The sequence below is a fragment of the Phaethon aethereus genome (assembly GCF_964289735.1).
Source record: "Phaethon aethereus genome assembly, chromosome: W".
Taxonomy (NCBI): Eukaryota; Metazoa; Chordata; class Aves; order Phaethontiformes; family Phaethontidae; genus Phaethon; species Phaethon aethereus.
The window spans coordinates 5474748-5493301 of record NC_138581.1 but is presented as its reverse complement, the minus strand read 5'-3'; the positions used below and the strand labels follow the sequence as shown (position 1 = coordinate 5493301).

General features: G+C 47.7%; 1 protein-coding gene across 1 annotated transcript; it reads left to right on the top strand.

Moving 5' to 3' along the window:
* Positions 1–7684: 7684 nt before the first annotated feature.
* On the top strand, positions 7685–14143 carry LOC309415255 (sialic acid-binding Ig-like lectin 15; the record flags this gene model as incomplete). Its single annotated transcript, XM_082012721.1, has 3 exons — positions 7685–7736; positions 10467–10850; positions 13025–14143. The coding sequence occupies 3 exons, from the start codon at positions 7685–7687 to the stop codon at positions 13408–13410; spliced, it is 822 nt and encodes a 273-aa protein (XP_081868847.1). The 3' UTR covers positions 13411–14143.
* Positions 14144–18554: the final 4411 nt, after the last annotated feature.

Sequence of the window (18554 nt, the reverse complement as noted above, 5' to 3'; positions counted from 1 at the left end):
TGGAAATATCCACCTCAAAGAAGGGACATCCTCCCCTCATCTCCCAGGTTCTGCTGTTCTCTGACACCGTAGCATCATCTTTGCCCAGCCCCAAGTTGCATCTCTTCTTCACCCCACTTTCCCACTATGCTTCCTCAACTTCCCACATTTTGCTACCTCTGTGTAAAGCAGTGTCCATCCTCTGGTGCAACTTCATTTTCTAATCTTGCCTGGACAGGAACACTGAGCTTTCAACAAGGTCCTCCATGTGAGTCAACAGCCACTTGGTTGTGAGCAGGGTGTATTAAGTGATGTAAATTGATCTATTGTTTGCTTCAACCCCGTGTGTGGTGAGAATTGATAAGAACAATGCACTCCCCGTAACACTTCTCCTCCACATTATCAGCCTCTGATCTTAATCCCAGGAGTCAATGTCATAATCCGTCACCGTTAACGAGTGTGAGCTCCCCTAGGCAGGGGCCTTATCTCACTTGGTATCTAAAGAGCCATACCGGGCTATAGCAATAGTGCCATTAAGTAAAGGTTACATTGGCCTGAAAGTGTTAGCACTGGCTCGTTGGAAACACTTCTATGTTATCAGAGACCAGAGGAAGCAAAAGTAAATCCCTTTATATGCGACAACTCGCATGTCTCTTCCTGGCACTTCCACTGCTGGGACATTCCGACCCAGCAGATCCCAGTATCAACACCACAGAAAGAGAAATTGCCAGCTTTGGGCACCTACCAACACAGACGCACGCAAGTGTCGCGGTTGGAAGGCAGGATTGAGCATGCTGGAGACGTGCTGAAAACAGATTGCCATTTATTGCCACTAAACGTTCCATTTACTACCAGAAATGTTTCCTGAGGTGAAAGTAAAGAGTAAACACACAGGCAGTAATACTTTATCAGTACGTCCTATTTAGCCCTGTTGCCTGCATCGATCAAAATATCACACCCATTGAGCAAACTGAATTCTAGAACAACCCCAAATAAGATAAAACAGCAGCAAAATCCCGTCTTGATCCTGCCTACTGGGGAACCCCTGCCACAGACAGTAAAGGTGATTCCTTCTTCTGGCTCTTCCAGGGACAGGTCCCTCCATCAGGGCAAGGAAAGTTGCCACCTTCATCTCACCCAATTCCTGTCCCAGCTGGAAAGAAGCTGATCTTGCACTGACAAGCTCTGCCAAGAATTCAAGTAAATGTCTCCTCTTTCAATAGTACCTACACTGCCTGCCCTTCATATAGGTCATGAGCTACCTACAAAAATTATTTGCAGTAGTCCATTTAAAGGCAAAGGTGTCCACAATGCCCTTAAAACACTCTTGCCTCTGCCTATGACTCAGCTGCAGATTTAACTGTAGCGTAGACAACCTTGGGACAAACCGGTCAAGGCTGTCAAAAATATTGCCTCCAGACACAGTTCACTGGAAAGAGGGATCACTCAGCCTCAGCTGTGTATTACCTCAAACAGCTTGGCTTCACGTCTGCAACTTACCTTCCGTCCCACGCTTGCCCAGTGTGGCTGGGCAAGGACTGCAGGCGCTGTGCCTTCCCTCACTCCTTCCTGCCACACATGGTAACACAGAACCTAGGTCAAATCCAAGTCTGGGAATTCAGTTAAGGAGCAAATGGGTTTAAAAAAAAAAAAAAAAAAATCTATGTTATACTAGAAGTTATATACCACGTCAGATTAGGTGGTGCAATGGTCTCCTCTGGCCATTCAACCCATTCTTGAAAGCCATCACTTTCAAACACATATTGGGCTATATTTAAGAGCGAGCATGATGGCAAGGATTTCCATGCAGGATGGAAAACCTGTGGTTGACACAGGTGGGTGAGCTGAGGAGCAGTCAAAGCACTTCTGGAGCTGTACAGCAGCCGATAATGCCAAGAAGAGAAATTCAGCTGAATTTTGCCAGTGACCAAGGTGAAACGGCTGAACAGTCCAGGCCTTAATCACATTTCAGATGCATGACAGCTTGGGGCACCAAGGTTAAAAAAACAACAACAATAAAAACCACAAGAAAAAAACCAAATCGCCACCACCATTACGGTTACATTTTGCATTTGGACCAATGAAGTGCTATAGGCTGTCAGACATTAGGAAGGACAAAGGGCAACAGAATGGTATGTTTCTTGGAGAAAGTTCCACACTAAACGTCAGTCTAGCGAGGCTGGGTGCAGGATCTCAGGCAAGGCAGAGTGTGAGTAAAAACGACAGGTACAGAGGTATTCTCCAGAGGCACATCCCAGGTCAGGTTGGACGGGGCTCTGAGCAACCTGATCTAGCTGAAGATGTCCCTGATCATTCCCAGGGGTTGGACTAGATGGCCTTTAAAGGTCTCTTCCAACCCAAACTATTCTATGATTCTAGAGAGGTGCGTTTCTATTCATTGCCACAGATTTAAGTCTAAGTGCTTTTGAATCTGCTTTAAGTCTGCGAAGCGAGATAGCACAGAGAAGCCCCATTGCTTCACTGGCCAAGAGTATTGTGTTAAGGGAAAGTTCAGGACCCACTTCAGATATCGCGTGGACTGATGGATATAAGCAGCCCACACTCCTTCCCAAGCTTCAGCGTAAGGGAGTGCATCTCTCATCCCAGAGAAGTACTACGAAATCCACAGCTAAAAGGAGCATAAATCTCTTAAATCACCAGCTGTGCTCATTCAGCAGGGAAAGACAGAGCACATAAATCTTCACAGGCTCACTTTCCGTAGGAAGGATGGGCAGGGACTTCTTTTCTGGTGGCATTTCCAGTGCCTTTAATCAGACATGTCATTTGGATTAGGCTAAAGGGCTGGTTTAGTGTCTCTGTTTTGGCACCTGGCTCACCCCCTTGCTCAGGCTAATCCCAGCATCCCACAGAGACCAGACCTTCAGAGCTTATTTGGAGGACAGGATGACCAGGGTAGGGGAGGTCAGTCAGTGGTTGGGTAAGCTTACACGGGTCCAAGGCGCTGGGTTCAGTCTTAAGACTTTCCACTGCTCTCATTAAGGAAGTCCATATATATCCCTTGTGAGCCAAAGGTCACTTAGGGTTGCCATTCTGAACGGCCACACCAGGCATTTCAGGGCAAAGCAGTGATGAAATCAGGTGTATCTACAGTGTTGGTTAAGCTTGGGACCAAGCCCAGTGCTGAGATGAAACAACTCCACTGTTTATTATAGGCTTGCAGAGTTTACAATTGCCCTGTCATGAGCTCTGTTGCTGCCTGGAGAAGGCAGGCACTAGCACTATCATGGCCCCAGGCTCATTCTCTCAATGGCTTTCACCTACCTTGGTACGGGCAAAGTTGAGCCTGTCCACAGGCTTTTCCCAAACCCAGTTCTTCCCGGTCATAGCAGAGTCTTTGTACAGGCAGCAGGAGGGATAGAAACGTACAGGTCTGGGAGATCAGACCTGTTCTTCATCTCAATGCATGGACATGACTGCAGAAGTCAACAGACAACAAGTTACTAGAGATATTGCTTCCTTTTCCTTCTTCCATCCATGATGCTCTGCCCATAATCAGATGCAAGCTATGTTTTTCACACAGTGAAATACGCATTTAACTTTCTTTAGCTGACGTTCAGCAGAGGCAACAAGGGCTCCCCAGCACCTCTGTTGCTGCTCCATCAATTCACCGCTGCAGCTTTGGTGACAGAACAGCCCAAAACCTTGCAGCCATGATATGGCAAGCAGGAGAGTTTCCCAGGTCAGGAGCATTTGTAAGGGGCTAAGCAAACACCACAGGCGATCGAACCTGTAGACTTTCAAATTGGATCAGCAGGAACTTGACACAGTGGTGACTATGCCCTGCAGCAGCACTCGGTGCCAGGAGGTAAGATCAGTGTCACCTACGGGAATGGTGCCCAGCTTTTACACTCTCCAACCCTCCCACCCCTTCAACTTCCCTTGCGTGGTAGCTGTACCTGCTGATTTTTTTTCTCCCTCCAGCTCGGTGAGGATGAAGCGGACGCACAGGGGAGATCAGCAGCCCGCAGCCGCTCCCCGAGAAGCTCAGCACAGCTCAGCTTTCTCCTGCTCAGCTGGCAGAGACCAGGCAGAGGGAAAATTCCTCTGGCCTCCCAGCTTCACCTCCCAGCTACTTCACAGACCCAATCCCTTCAGGGAAGAGTGCCAGATTTGACAAAACAGAAGGCTTTTGCGTCAAACATGTGCAGATTGTCATACTCAGAGGACAGGATTTGCACATGCCACTGAAGTAATTGAAGTAGAAAACCTTGGAGCTGGAATTAAGACCCAAAGGGAGGGAAGGGAAACAACCAGCTTCACTCTGGTCCTTGAATAAGCAGATGCATCATCAGCACAGGTACAGACACACAGAAAAACTCATTGCTTACGTCCTCAGCAACAAACCTGGGACCAGGAGGCACAAGCTCTGCCATGCTCATCTCCAGCTCCGTGTTGCAACCTGGGCGCACATCACCGCCCCGCTCAGATCACAGCGGTTTAATACAGTGGTCAGTGGAGAAGCATGCAAGGTGGCACGGAGCAGCTTCTGACAAGTCCAAGGGGCTCAGGCAACAAGCTGCTGCCTGCCAACGCGCGTGGTGCAAGGGGTATCGCTGAACAGAGGGTCCATCTGCTAAGAAAGCATCCTGGCATGCTTCTGGGTCACCCTGCAAATTTTGTCAACCATCCATCACAAAACGCTGCGGGGATTTCTCAGGGAATTAGGAGATGAACACTCCACAAGAGACTAACCTCTAGAAAAAGTCAGCCAACTAGGAAAGGTTAAAAGAAGCTGGGAAATGCTGCAGGCCCAGATACCAAGATACAGCCACTGACCACCTTAACCAGTTTATTTCAACATCATTCTCTCCTTCTTCTGTGCTTTCTCCATCAGATCGTGCTTTTAAATTGCAACCTATATGGTACGGCATATAATTCCCTACAGTGCCATTAACACACAGCTGCTGTAATTAAAGCAGCACCCAGACACCATACATCTCTCACCTTTTTCAGTGCCTCACGAAGCCGTCACCTGGACTCAGGGCAGACAGAGGAGGTGAAGTCCAGGGACCAAAGGCTGATGTTGGCCTTCAAAAGCCCAGGACTGCTATTAACAGGACCAGACGCAGCCATAAAGGCGATGGGAACATGAGATCTTCCCCTTAACTTGCCAAAGAGCACACCATGAACTGGCCACACCACTGGCTGAAAATTTGCCGCTGGCCTACATTCAATTGCTACTTACTTGTATTTACAGGTTCCTCTAGTTTTTATTTACAGGTTCTTTTTATTTAAACGGGTTCATCCATTTTCTGAGTGGGAAAACCTACGACTTCCCATTCTCTTCTCTTTCTCCAGATCCCAGGTATTTTCATAGCAGAAGCAAGCACCAGCAACTGGGGTGTCTCTGGGACCAGATCCGTGATTGCTGCTTCTATACAAGCACTGAGGGAAGATATTAGTAAAGCAGCATAACAACTGCTGTCATTACGTACAGCCCTTAAAAAAAGATTTACAAGGAAGAAAACCAGTATTTATGAGTATGTAAGGCATGCTGGTTTAGGTGTTGGACCAGAAGCAGCCTTCCTTCCAGTAATCTTAGATACTATTCAAGCACAGAACTGGAAGAAAAGGTCACAGGTAACAGAGTCTGTGGATCATATAGCTATGGATGTTTTTGTTCACAAGATTTTTTTGGTTGATTCAAATAGTTTGCAAACATTTTCAGCTATCTTGTTTAAAATGCAGAGCTGAAAATGTAAAATTCTTCATTGCAAATAGCTAACTCATGATCTGGAAAGAACGTCAGTCTAGAGATAAAACTCAAAGGATTCATACTTCTGCACTGATTTACCAGATATTTGTCTAGGAGATGCTCGTGTAAAACAGTAGAGAGGGAGAGGTCCATACTAAGTGTTAACTGCAGCTATTCATTTATGCTTCACCGTAACAACATGTTTTTAGCATGGATTTCACTTCAATTGTTTACTTTAACCCACTGAGTCCCACTGTGCCCTGAGTGGTGAAATGTTTAAAGACAGTCACAACACCAAAAAGTTTACATCGCAAATAGATAAATCATACAGTATATGGAGGAAAATGGAGAAGGTAGACAGAACAGGTATATACAAGAGGTATATTACACAAATGGGATAAGGATGCAGGTCTCTTATTCGCCGTTTCCACCACTCGTACCCTCAGGTTTCTCTCCTGCCAGCAGCATGTATTACTTTTTGTAGCTATTAAGGACAGATTTGTGTTTGCAAAGTACTTAGAGCACTGTGCCCTGATCCTCCTGCTCTGGGAGGACATACATCGGGACCGAGCCAAGCTCTAAGTCATTAGTTGAAATTATACCACCCTCTGCTGAGTAGCAACAGGTCCAAGCCACTGTAAATAATAGCTAAGTACTCTCAGAGCCTCCTCCAAAAAGTCTGGGAAAACAGAAATCCCTCCCTTCACAGCCACTCTAACTTTGACCAGAACAAAGAAAGGGTTCAGAAAGCAATGAACACACTTAACGCAACCAAATCCCCAAGCCTCTCCCTTGGGAGCTATTGCAGAGCAAGTTAAGAAGGGAAAATACGCAGAGAATTTAAGGAGAGGAGGTGAGGAGCAGAGGGGAGCCCTGGCATCGCTGCTGGGGGAAGGCACCGGCCCTTGGTACAGGGAAAGTGGCAGCAGCTACGAAGCAGCAGCATCTTACATTGGCTCTGGGAGCCCTCCAGTGGCTACGCACCCATCGCTGCCTACTATAGGAACCGTGTGGGTGCTGCCGTCCCCAAATGGGAGAGAGGCAGCAGGACCCTACAGGGGAGTAGCTGCCCAGATGAGAAGAGGGAGCCGGACATCAGCCCTTTGTCCGGTCTGAAGCAAAAGCAGCAAACCTCGATCTAAGCCCCGACAGGGAATACCCCCTCCAAGGTTAAACTTAACAACGTCACAGGATCACGGTGTGGGAGATGAGGTGGCGGGGAGCACGGTCAGCTCTCCACAATCCCCGAGCTCCGCAGATTAGCAAACTGCACAACAAGTTTGCTAAAGCTAAACCCAGAAGAAAAGAGCAAGCATTTGCCCACGGATTCTGGGCAAAAGCTGGAGCTAAGCTTATTTCAAACACAGGTTAAGGAAGAGAATGACTTGCAACTCATCGGGGTCACGGGAGTCCCGGCAGAGCAGGGTACCAGAGCCCTCTTCCACCGCTGAACCTTGGCACAAGTGCTCAGATGATTTTTGAAAGAAGAGGACGGGTTTTTTACACCTAGGAATGACAACAACCAGTGAGCACAAGGGGTCAAACACAGCTGGCTTGCAGACTCCAGGCTCAGGAGGATGAACTACCTCAAGCCAGGAGAGCAAGGGTCTGCCTTGCCACTGCCTCTGGCAGACTGCAAGGACCTCCTCCAGACCAGTGAGTTGGTAGCACTTGAAAGCTTGTCCCCTCTTGCACCATCACACACATGGAGTGGGTGTTTGCAACCCCAATCTACAGTCCCCTTCCTTTAGCTGGAAAGTGGTAATGCTCCGATTCCCTCTGTTATATTTTTCACATGACTGACCACAAAACTATTAATATCTGAATCCAGAGCTGGTTCAGCTAGACAGCTCATTCCCTCCAAGGAGAGAGAAACCACAACTTCTTCCATCCCTGGAAAAACCTTTCGTGACTGCAAGACCAGCAGTTCAGATGTAGTAGAGACGGTTCTGGTTTGCTGATACACCTCAGTGGAGAACATCAACCAGCATGAAAGAGTTTGGCTTGTTTCTTCTGTGCCTCCTTCGCATCTCCAGGAAGGGTGAGTTCTGAGCTCGCTACGAACCCCTGTCTGATCAGGGCTTTTCTTCTCACTCTAGTTGAAGTGCCAGGGGAATTGCTTGGTACAGTAAACTCTTCAAGAATTGCACCATCCATTGTGCTGCTTAAAGGGATCTTGCAATTCCAGATGGATGTGAGAATATTGGAAAAACTCAAAGGCTTGATTCTGCAATTGTCAGAGAGGTCTTTGCCTTGGGTTTTGGAGGGGGTTTTTTTTGCATTTTTTGCTTTTTTGACTTGTGCAAGGAGTTCATCTTCATCTAACTTTTCCCCTGCATTGTCAGTCGGATGCAGCATTTCTATCACCACTCAGAAGTGCTGTGTTGTGTTCCGAGGAGTTATTATGCAGCGGACACAATTTACTCCACTTCCACTGAGCACTTAAGCTCACATTTAACTTCAAGTATGCACTTCAGTTCCATTCAAGTCAATGGGATTTGCTTAGATATACTGCCAAACAGTGTTTGCTAGAGCACAGCTGTTATCTGCAGTGGTCTCCAGCTCTTGATCTCATTACTGTGCTTGTGATTTCAAATCCTTTCCACTGACAACTAGCAGATACACCGACCTGACAGCTCCTTTCAGGAGTTCTCTTGTCTAAGGTCTGTAGCTATTTGCCGATGAACTTCAATCACATGAAGAAATGGAGGCTGGATAGTAGCAAGAAGCAGCCATGGAAGACTCCCATGGTGAAGCTTTACGGTTAAGGTTAAATTAAACACAAGATGCTGACAACTCCCTCCACTCATAACCGAGGCAAACTGTGTTTCCACAGAAAAAGGCAGAGCTGGTAACATTAGAAGCACTTATTTTTAACATTATTTCTCACGTGGAAGGCAAGGGGATGCTTCCATGCTAAAAATAATGTCCGTTGCTTAAGATTTTTTTAAAAATGCAAACCAGAAAGGTGGCACAGAAAAGCAAATCACGTACTCAAAAGCACATCATCTGCAGTTCTCCAAAAGTAAGGGTCACAGTGTCATGATGTAAAATAAACAAAATAACATGAAATAAAATAGAAAGGAATAGCATTTTCTGTTTTCACTGCCAGGTCTTTGCAGTCAGAGTCCATGAGCTTCCTGGAGCTCCTGTGGCCACGTAGCCTTGTATGTTAGATTACCTAGGCTGCAAAAGGCACTCATAAAGCTATAAGGAACGGCAAGGCAGCCCAACTCCAGCTCTTAGAAACCAAAACACTGGCTTGGCGCCGATTCCAGGGAACTAACCTAACGGCAGAGAACCGGTCCCGCGTTGGCCTTTGTCCATTGTGCAGCGCACAATAAGTTAATACCAGCTGCACCAACGCTGAGGTATCTGTCAAATATTATGGAAAACAGATATATGAACAAGCAACAAATCAGAGTTTACTCGATTAACCCCACAGCTGAATGCCCACAGACCACAGTGAAGCCAGCTAGACCAGGGATGGGAGGCAGTTCTTTAGAGGACACCTATACATTTTTTGCAGTTATTCTCAGGTATTGAGGCGAAAGCTCCCGATTTAATCAAGCCATCAAGCGAGTTTTAAAAGACGGGAACATAGCCACAGACATTTCTGAAGCCACAATCTGCTGCTACAGCTGTTGCAGTTAGCAAGCCAGGGGATAGATACAGATATCTATATGGAAAGTACTGCCTGCAGGTGTTATTTGTTGATGCTGTTGGTTCCTGGGGAAGGGAAACAGATGAGAACTGGAGTTTTCCCTAAATACTTCCAAGGTGGAGAGTGTCTGTTCAGGTGAATGCTGCTTTCATCACTGGGCAGAAACAATCAGACTGGGTCTAGAGGCAATAAGGTCCAGCTCCCCAGACTGCACTAGGATTTACTGGGACCTCCTGTGGGCAGGAGAACAAAATCCCAATCTTTTGTGACATCTCAGCTGGAAAGCTCGGCGTTTCCCCTGCCATGACACCAGGACAAGGCCTGTCTAGGAAGGTACTGGCAGGTAGAGTCCACACGGTGACAACCTGCTCTGCTAACGGGGAGATGCTTTCTCTTCTGTCAAGGGCATCCTCCCTCCTACGGCAGGAGCTGACACGGGGAACCTGCCTGTTCTCACCAGCCCTTTTAAGAGGAGGATCTCCAAGTCTTTATTCAGATCCTGTCGCAGCTTACGAATAAGACACTACTTTGTGATGACAGCAGCACTGATCATTAGAAACATCAGCTGTTGCTGCCTTCCCCAGGGGTAATGCAGCCCCCAGCTGATCAGCGTAACAAATACGATAAGGTGGGAGTGTGTGTGCACACACACTCAAATGGCTGCTGCACTTACTGCATTTCAGTGCTTAAAGCCACCAGATCTCTGAATGAAAAAAAAAAAAGCTAAAGTTTTGCATTTAAGGAAAAAAAAAAAAGAAGCCTGTTCCTCCAAGCGCATAAATGCCTGCTAAAAGCAAAAGACTGTGTTACACAGCTTAAGGTACTATTGTTCACTTGGCAAACAAGAGGCCTGCTTAGGAATTAAATCACTTGTAACATGAGCTAGTCAGTCCCCTTAGCTCTGCTGCAGACTGGTACCAAATCCAGCCACAGTAATTCACAATCACCTGCAAGTCCTCAGCAAGAACACCAAGTAGCACAGGGCCCACCACGGGAACAGAGCATGTATTTTCTCACCAACACCACAGCCGATGCAGGAAGGATGCCCAATTTCCCTCTTAAAGCACCCCAGAGAAATCAGTCTCGATAATATCTTTTTGCTTCTAGGTGTGCAGTCCAACGGCTGGTCCGTCCACGTCCCGTCCGATGTTACTGGTGAACTTGGGAAGATGGTTATCCTGCCCTGTACTTTCACACACCCCTACAAAACATTTGACAGGACCCTCACTGCCATTTGGAGGATCAAGGAACCTTACAACGGCACGATAGTTTTCAAGTGCGTTAGTCAGGGTGCCAGCGAGCTCTGTAAGACCGCCATCAGCTACAAAAACAAATACAAACTGCTTGGCAACCCCCGGCACAAGGACCTTTCCATCAGGATTGACAATCTGACCTGGAGTGACAGCGAGAGATACTTTTGCCGGGTAGAGCTGTCCGGAGATATCCACGACAAGTATGAAAGCAGGAATGGGATAAAGCTGCATTTGATTGGTAAGAGGGCACGAGAGCCAAAGGAGGCAAAGCCACCCCACGGGGAAGCGAGAGCCACAAGATGTGGAAACAGCTGAGATGGTAACAGAAGTTGGTCTGAGACGGTCTTCCAAAGGGTTGGCTTCTCCAGCTCTGTGGATAGTTTATAACATTTGGGCAGGGAATACTCACTGCCTTCCACAGTCTTCTGGTACGAGGTGATGAGCGCAACGCGGGGACGGGAATAGGAACAAAATGGGTAAGGAAATAGCCAGGCCCTGGGGTAAGAGCCAGCCAAGTTCTGGGCAACCCTCTTTGTCCCTGCAGCACAGGATCTGTGCAGGCAGCAGAGAGGCGGGCTGGGGTCAGCAGCCCATGGGGTGGGCTTAAAGACATTCTCTTCATCAAAATCTAAACTGGGGGCTGACAACATGTTAGCAAACGTAAGCACAAGAAGGCCTGGAGGGTAACAGGGGATTGGAAAACCAAGATACTTGGTATACACAAGCTGTAAGTCCAAACTCCTCTGGAGCGGGAAACATTAAGGTACCAACAGCCTGGAAAACCATCTCGGATCAACAAATATCAAATGCTAATCCCATCTCCCAGGGCGCGCTGGCAGATCAGGGGAGTGCTGGGAGACCCAGGTGGCCTCGGGAACAGAGTCAGACGTTACCTGCGAGTGCCAAGGTGCCACGTGGTGGACGATTTTGCTTGTGAAGTGAAACTGCCTTACACCTGCTGTGCACTGGGGGTGTCCAGATGGGACCCGAAGATGAGCTCAGGTACTGCTTGGGAAGCTCTGCGTAGTCGAGGCTCTCCTTCACTTGGAGCAGCTCCCAAGCACCCACACACACAGCATGACCAAGGCAGGATGGCAGCAAGATCCATCTCTCAGGGGCTGCCTGGAATTTAACACCAGAGGAAAGATAACATACACATATACAGCAGCCAGGCTGCACCCTGCTTTGGGAATGGACCCTGACAGTATGAATGGCAGGGGTTAAATAATGCTTAAAAGGTTAATTCAAACACCAAAACACACAGACACATGACACACGACTAACATTTCTTGTGGATCTGTCCTCCAGCCTCAAACACCTCCTGCATTACAGAGACAAGGGGAAGATATGCTGTAAGTGGTTGCAAGCTATATATTTGTTGTCTAGCCTGACAAAAAATGAAATCAATATTGAACTACTGCCTTTGCTCTGTGAGGACACTCATTTAGTTCCCTTCAGTTTTCACAATGCCTTTAGAAACCAAATGCATTAAGTAGGTCAACAAGCCCAAGAGGAGAGGATTGATGGGCAGGACAAGCTTGGTCATATCAGCTATACTTCCTCAGTAGACCAGACCAAAGATGACGTGTTCAACAGCGCATCTCAACATTTTGCATCCCCCAAATGATTTTTACCACTGTTCATTCAGTCACACAATCCCATATGCTACAAATACAGGATAAAAAAACAGTGGCCCTACCTTGGTATTGGTGTGCTACCCCAAAGCAATCAGTAACCTACACCAGCTGTTGGATGGTCACTACATGGTTAGAGAAACACATCAAAAATAGGTTGTAGCAAGGAGTGTAAGTGTTCCCTGACAATAATTTGCCAAATCTGGCAAGTATCAGGCACCAAGCAAAGGGCTCACACAAACAGATCCATCCACGTACTCTGGAGGTCAAAGGAACAGCACAAGGTGCTTGCAGGAGAGCACCGTCATTGCCTTGTCCAGGATCATGTGCAGATGCAGCCAGTCGGGGAAGGTCACCTGCACCTGCACCTACGGCATGGACAGCACTGGGCTGCGATTCACGGTGCAACTGCAGAAAGCAACCCATCTTCACGGTCGATTGCCCTGCCTTCTCCCACCATGGAAGGTCACGACAGCTGAAGTTGACCAAAGCTCAGAAAACTGTGTAAGGCATTACAGGGATAAAACACAGAATACAGATCCTTGCACCCAGGCTTTGCTGGGTGAATCCCTTTGCTCCTCTATCCAATATAGGCAGGGTGGGGAAATCTAGGGAAAGAAAGTGCCAAGAAAAACAAGGAAGGGGAGGTTTGATCCCAACGTTACCCTGAGATAACACGCTGAGGGTCCACCAAGGCCAAGAGTTCATTCCAAGTGTTTTGCGTTAGACCTGCCTTTGAAGCCTGATGCACTTTCCCTCCCTGTTGTGATTTCTGCAGCTGCCCCCAGGATCATCAACATCACCGTCAGCTCCAACGGGGATCGCACCTTCCAGGCACGCTGCACTGCCGAGGGGGAGCCAGCGCCCGCTCTGACCTGGACCGGACCGCCCTACAGCAACCTCACCTCCACCACCAGCATGAACCATCGTGTCACCAAGGAGCTCCGGTACCTGACCCATGATGGAAAATACACCTGTACTGCTGTCAACAGCCACGGGAGAGCAGAGGGGACTGTGTACTTCTATAAATTCAAAGTATCCAACAGCTCCTTCTTCCTAATCCTGATCTTTGTCCCACTGGGAATTAAAGTACTTGTTTTGCTGGTGATACTGGGCTTCACCGTTTTCTCGAGAGGAGGTATGTATTGCTATTTGCCATGGTAATCTTCCTCCATCAGATTGGGAACCAGTGTGGGATGTGGCAGATAAAATAAGGCAGGAGGGGTTGGTTTGGGGGGGGGGGGTTTAATGTTTATATGATCTTCCACACTAGGAGAAAGGCATTTCTAATGGGAAATGTAAGAACAAGTAAGAGGGACCTCCCCGCTGGCCAGCCGGAGCCTGCAGACCGGAGGTCTGCTTCGGGAAGGGACCTTTGAAAAACAGAGGGAGCAGGAATTTCCCAGTGCCCCAGGAGAAAGGTTAATAAACTAACAGATGAGCAATTAGCAGAGAACCCACTGCCTACACAACCAGATTTTTAATTTTTTTTTTTTTTTCTTGAAGCAGACTAATTACTATGTCTTTCCCTGGAGCCCGTGGGCAGGATTTACCTTTGCTGCATCCCACACAACAGTTTAATCTCCTGGGGTGGGCATCCTTGTTTTACAGACCCGTCCCCTCTCAGCCCCCCAGGCCTCACTACCCAGGCACTTCCCCATCATTAGTGAAATCCCATCAGCCAGCTGCGCCAGGCCCACAACAGCAGGGAAACCCCAGCTCGTAGGAGAGGAGAATCACCTCATGGACTGCAGGATGAGACCTCCCAAGATGACCAGAGGCCACTGGCTCCCAGCCCACCATCCCTGCTGTGCGATGGCACAGGGAGGAGGGGACCAGGAGGGACTCCGAGCTCTCCGTCTCTAGGCTGGATGAGATGTCATGTCACTGTCACTCATCTGTAGACAGTCTGATGTCAATGCCTTGAGAAAGCCACCGCTTGCCTCAAACTGTAGAAGCTGCCAAGACAAATCACAAATGCTTTGCTCCTTATATATACCAATGCCAAATTCCCACCCTCGTGAAGCGGACCACATGCCTGACAAAAGGTCTTCTCCCCATTCACTGGGGTGTCACAGCCACGCTCCAGTGCAGCTTCCTGACAGCTCTAGGTCAGTCCTGGCTCCCCAGCTCACTCTGACTACATTGCTAACCCACATCTTCCTTCCCACTTCACAGGTCCCTCCTCTGCTTCATCCAGCCTGGCTCGGTAAGGACGTCCTGCCTTCTAGTCACGTTATCCAGCAGGAGGGTGGAGGTGGCTAAGGAGAGAAATGCAACATGTCCTTGGTCTTCGCAACAGCCTTCTGGCCTGAGAGCAGGCTCCTGGGATAAGGACAGGGTTGGGCTGATGGTCAGGCAAGCCGGTATGAGGGACCCAAGGCTTGGGCACTGCTGGGAGGAGGCTCTGGCTTGGGTACAGCTGAGAACGGACCCAACTGATGTGAAGACACAGGACTGGGGCAGCAGGTTGGAGAGACCATGGTACATGGATACCACAGCAGCAAAGGGCTAGCAGAAGTCTAGGTGGGCAATAGGCCCAGAGCATGGTAGGAAGCCACATTAAACTAGCAAAAGAACCATCCACCTGAGGACAGGCGAGGGGAACAGGCTGGGACAGGGTCTGTACCAGGCTGAGGAATGATGAACAAGAGAAGGGAAACTGTGCAACAGAAACCTTCCCTCCTTCTGCCCCTCAATCTCTAATGGAGCAGAAAAAGTGAAGTGCCCACACCAAAGCTGATGAGCTCTGCCAAGTGTAGAAGAAGGTATGGAGATACCAAACAGCCCACCTCAGAGCCCGCTCAGGTGGGGCAGGGCCTGATTCTCTGGCTGGCATCCATACCATGCTCCCACAGTCCCCTTGGCATTTCCCATTACCCAGCACAACACCGACCTTGGACACTCCTGGCCAGGCTAGAAAGGGATGGGAGGAAAAAAAAAAAAAACAAAACAAAACCACAAAAACCCAAATAAACTAAAACCCAAAACCAACCCTTAGGCTAAAACTAAAGAAGCTGTATCTGAGGTCAGCATAATTATATCTGCCTGGGGCTGCTCCCTTCCAACCTGAGTTATTCCTATGTGATGTCTCCTTCCCTCACCTTACCCAAGACGGCCATTTCAGGACAGTCAAGCATACAGCATCAGGACACAGACAGAGAAGCAATGGGGAATTTAATCCTACAGTTAAATTTGTAATAATTATTTGCAAAAGCACAGTTTTGCCGATTTCACAGCATCTAAACCATATTGCACCCTTGATTGTATTTGTATAGATACGTACATAGATGAAAGCTTAAAAACCAAGATCCTCCACACTCCACATGAGAAGATCCTTCTCAGGAGAGCTAGTCACAACCTCCTGAGGCTCTGAGCCACAGGACAGTAGTAGTAGTTAATTCTAACGGTGTAGGAGATCATTCTGGTTGCTTGAGGACATAAAACACTAGATGTGACTCAGACACTTAAAAACTACCTGCTGCAGAAGGAAGGACCGGTATCAGACAGTACTGCAGACACTTAACTCGACACTCCTTAACTACTAGCTGAGGCCACTTATAAAGTCTAGAGCAGCCAGAAATGTGTCTTCACCTTATTCACTTCTTCTACTGCCAGGCCACAACTGCAAGACTCCACCTATGAGAACTTTGACCGCAGACACGGCAGCAGCCGGACTTTGCCAACAGAAAGAACAGCATCAAGACGCAGCTGAGGACCTGGGCGGCCTCATCCGCACCCGCGTGCACGGTTCCAATTCCTGTCTGCTCTGTACAAGGGTGCCTTTTCCCAGGGACGCAAGACTGATGTTGACCGATGCACAGAAGGACAAACAGGCCTCGCAGGTCTATGATTTCCACCCCCACTGCTGCTTACAAGCAAGAGAAGCCCTTAGAGGGAAAACAGAAGAAAGTAAAGAGAAAACAAAGAGGGATGGAGCTGGAAGAGCTGGAAGACACAGGATGTCAGTTCTAACCAGCCTGTGTGTTTTTAGCCATATCAGATAGTGTTTAGCAAGCAGATAAGTCTATCATTTGCTCACATCTTTTTGCTTTAGCGTTTTTTAAATGTTACTTCAGAAAGCAGTTTTCATCACTCCACTTGTGAAACCACATGCAGCTTCCTAGAGCCAGCAAGTGAATTATTTTCACGTTTCAAATACCAGCTGGAATCTCTGCAGGGGTTTTTGATTACTATTATTATTCCTTAACTTCCAGAAGAATTTAAGAGTTTAAAGAAAATCTCAACTTTCAAGAGGAGTCCAAGCAAAAAGGAAAGGAGATTTTCCAAAAGCTGGTAGAGCTGAAAGCAAGCCATGCAAAGGGTGGTCTGTACTGTAACTCTACTGCAGCTCCTGCTAATGGTACCTGCTACACAAGTCCACGTGCACACACAAGCTGAATCTCAGAGCTTTGTGATCAATACGCTGTGAAAGTGCTCCAATAAACCAAAATGGCTTTTTTTTTTTTAAAAGAAAAAGCATTTATAAACAGTTTCTATCTCTGTGTTACGTGAAAAAGTTCCTCTGAGGCCTGACTACTCATCTCTTAAATTCTTCTGTGATTAAGTCACTGTTATAAAGTCACCGGCCATCCACAATGAGTCTCTAACCCAACTGTGAATATGCTTCAAGACCAAGTAAAGAGACCCAAGTCAACCTGGAGTCTTGGTCAGACAGACAAAGGTCCAGAAGTGGGCTGTGAAGAGCAATGGGTTGTCACAGAGAAGGAGCAAAAAGAATAAAAAAACAAGGAATGACAAGAACCTACTTTGGGGTTTATATCACTGGATTCAATGTTCTGTGCAATTATTCCAGTGCAGTAGCTCCAAAACTCTTCTCCTAATGATCCCAATTCTGGTAGAAACCACCACTGGCCAGGAGCCCAAGTTGCTACTGAATTACCATCAAGCCTGTGGTCCTGCTTGCAAGCTCGCCCCCAGCCTAGGAGTTACTATTTTAAAGTTTACCTCTTCATAACATCCGCGCTGAGAAAGTAAAGCGCAACTTTAAATAACGTGGCCCGGATAACCAAAAAAAAAAAAAAAAAGAAATATTTGAACCCCATCTTTTAAATACCAGTTTAAAATCCCAGCAGTGGCAAAGCCAGGTTTAATAAAAATAGGAAAAGATGCAAAGAGGAAAAGGAAGTTATAGCAGACAGCATAGTCATGGACCAGTAAACTCAGATTCACAGGAAGAAAGAGGCCTCAGAGAGATTAACTGGACAAACCGATTTGAATTTCTGAGCCCTTATGATTTATAGACATAGAGTTACAAGAACCTGCAAGTACCCGTGTATGGGACTGAAGCTTGGCTTACAGGGTTTTTCTCTTGAAAACTACTTCATTTAACTCAAATAGTTTGAGTCTAGATAGAAGCATCAGACCTTGTGCCCCACTGAGTATGCCCCGTTGAATGTTATCAGCACCCTACGCACTGCCAGCAAATGCACGTCACAAAACAGCTACAGCAAACTTAGATGTGAGGAACTCGTGGATTAGCACTGTCCAACTTTTATTTACTCGGCTTCCAGAGCACAGTCCACGTTCGTGCAGTAAATGGGAGAACAAGGACGCCTGGGTACAGGAACCGCCCCCACACCTCTACACTAGGAAAGGCACAGGAATGAGTTTGTCTGAATCCTGCCCCTCTCCCCAGTGAGGGACCTCTTTAACCCATCCTAACTCCTGCAAGATCGATCTTCAATGGGAAGAGACTGCTCTCAACATCTCCCTGCTCACTATCCATTGTTTCATCCTCTGGAAAGCAAGAGGTGTGGGGTGATGTGCAGAGGAGAGACCTCGCAGTCAACAAAATGGAGTGGAAGGAGCCCACTTCTGTAGGCACTTTATTGTGCACGTACACTGGACAGCGTTGTGGGAAAGGTTCTCATTTCTCTTCTGAGAAATCAGCACAATCAGGTGCCTCCCAAGTGGGGGGACAAGCAGGAGGAATTAAGAGGTGCATGTGCAGGCGCAGGGCTACAGTCTCACCGAGATCACGGAGATGGAGGATAGCTCGCAAGCCTGGAGTGGTGCCACAAATGCCTAGAGCCTCTTCAGGGCGGACAAGCTGGGATAGCGAGGAGGAGGAGGAGTTGTCCTTCATGTGACAGCACAGCGGGAACGCACAAGGCACTGGCCAGGGGTGGAAGACCCGGCAGGATGCTGCAGGGTCAGTCTGCACAGGGTGCACTGTCTGCATATTTCACGCATCTTTGCTGCTCAGACTTCTGGTTTTCCATTCCACTGACTTAAGTTAATGCCACATTCAGCTGTTACATCCATTTCCCTATTCGGTCTTATTT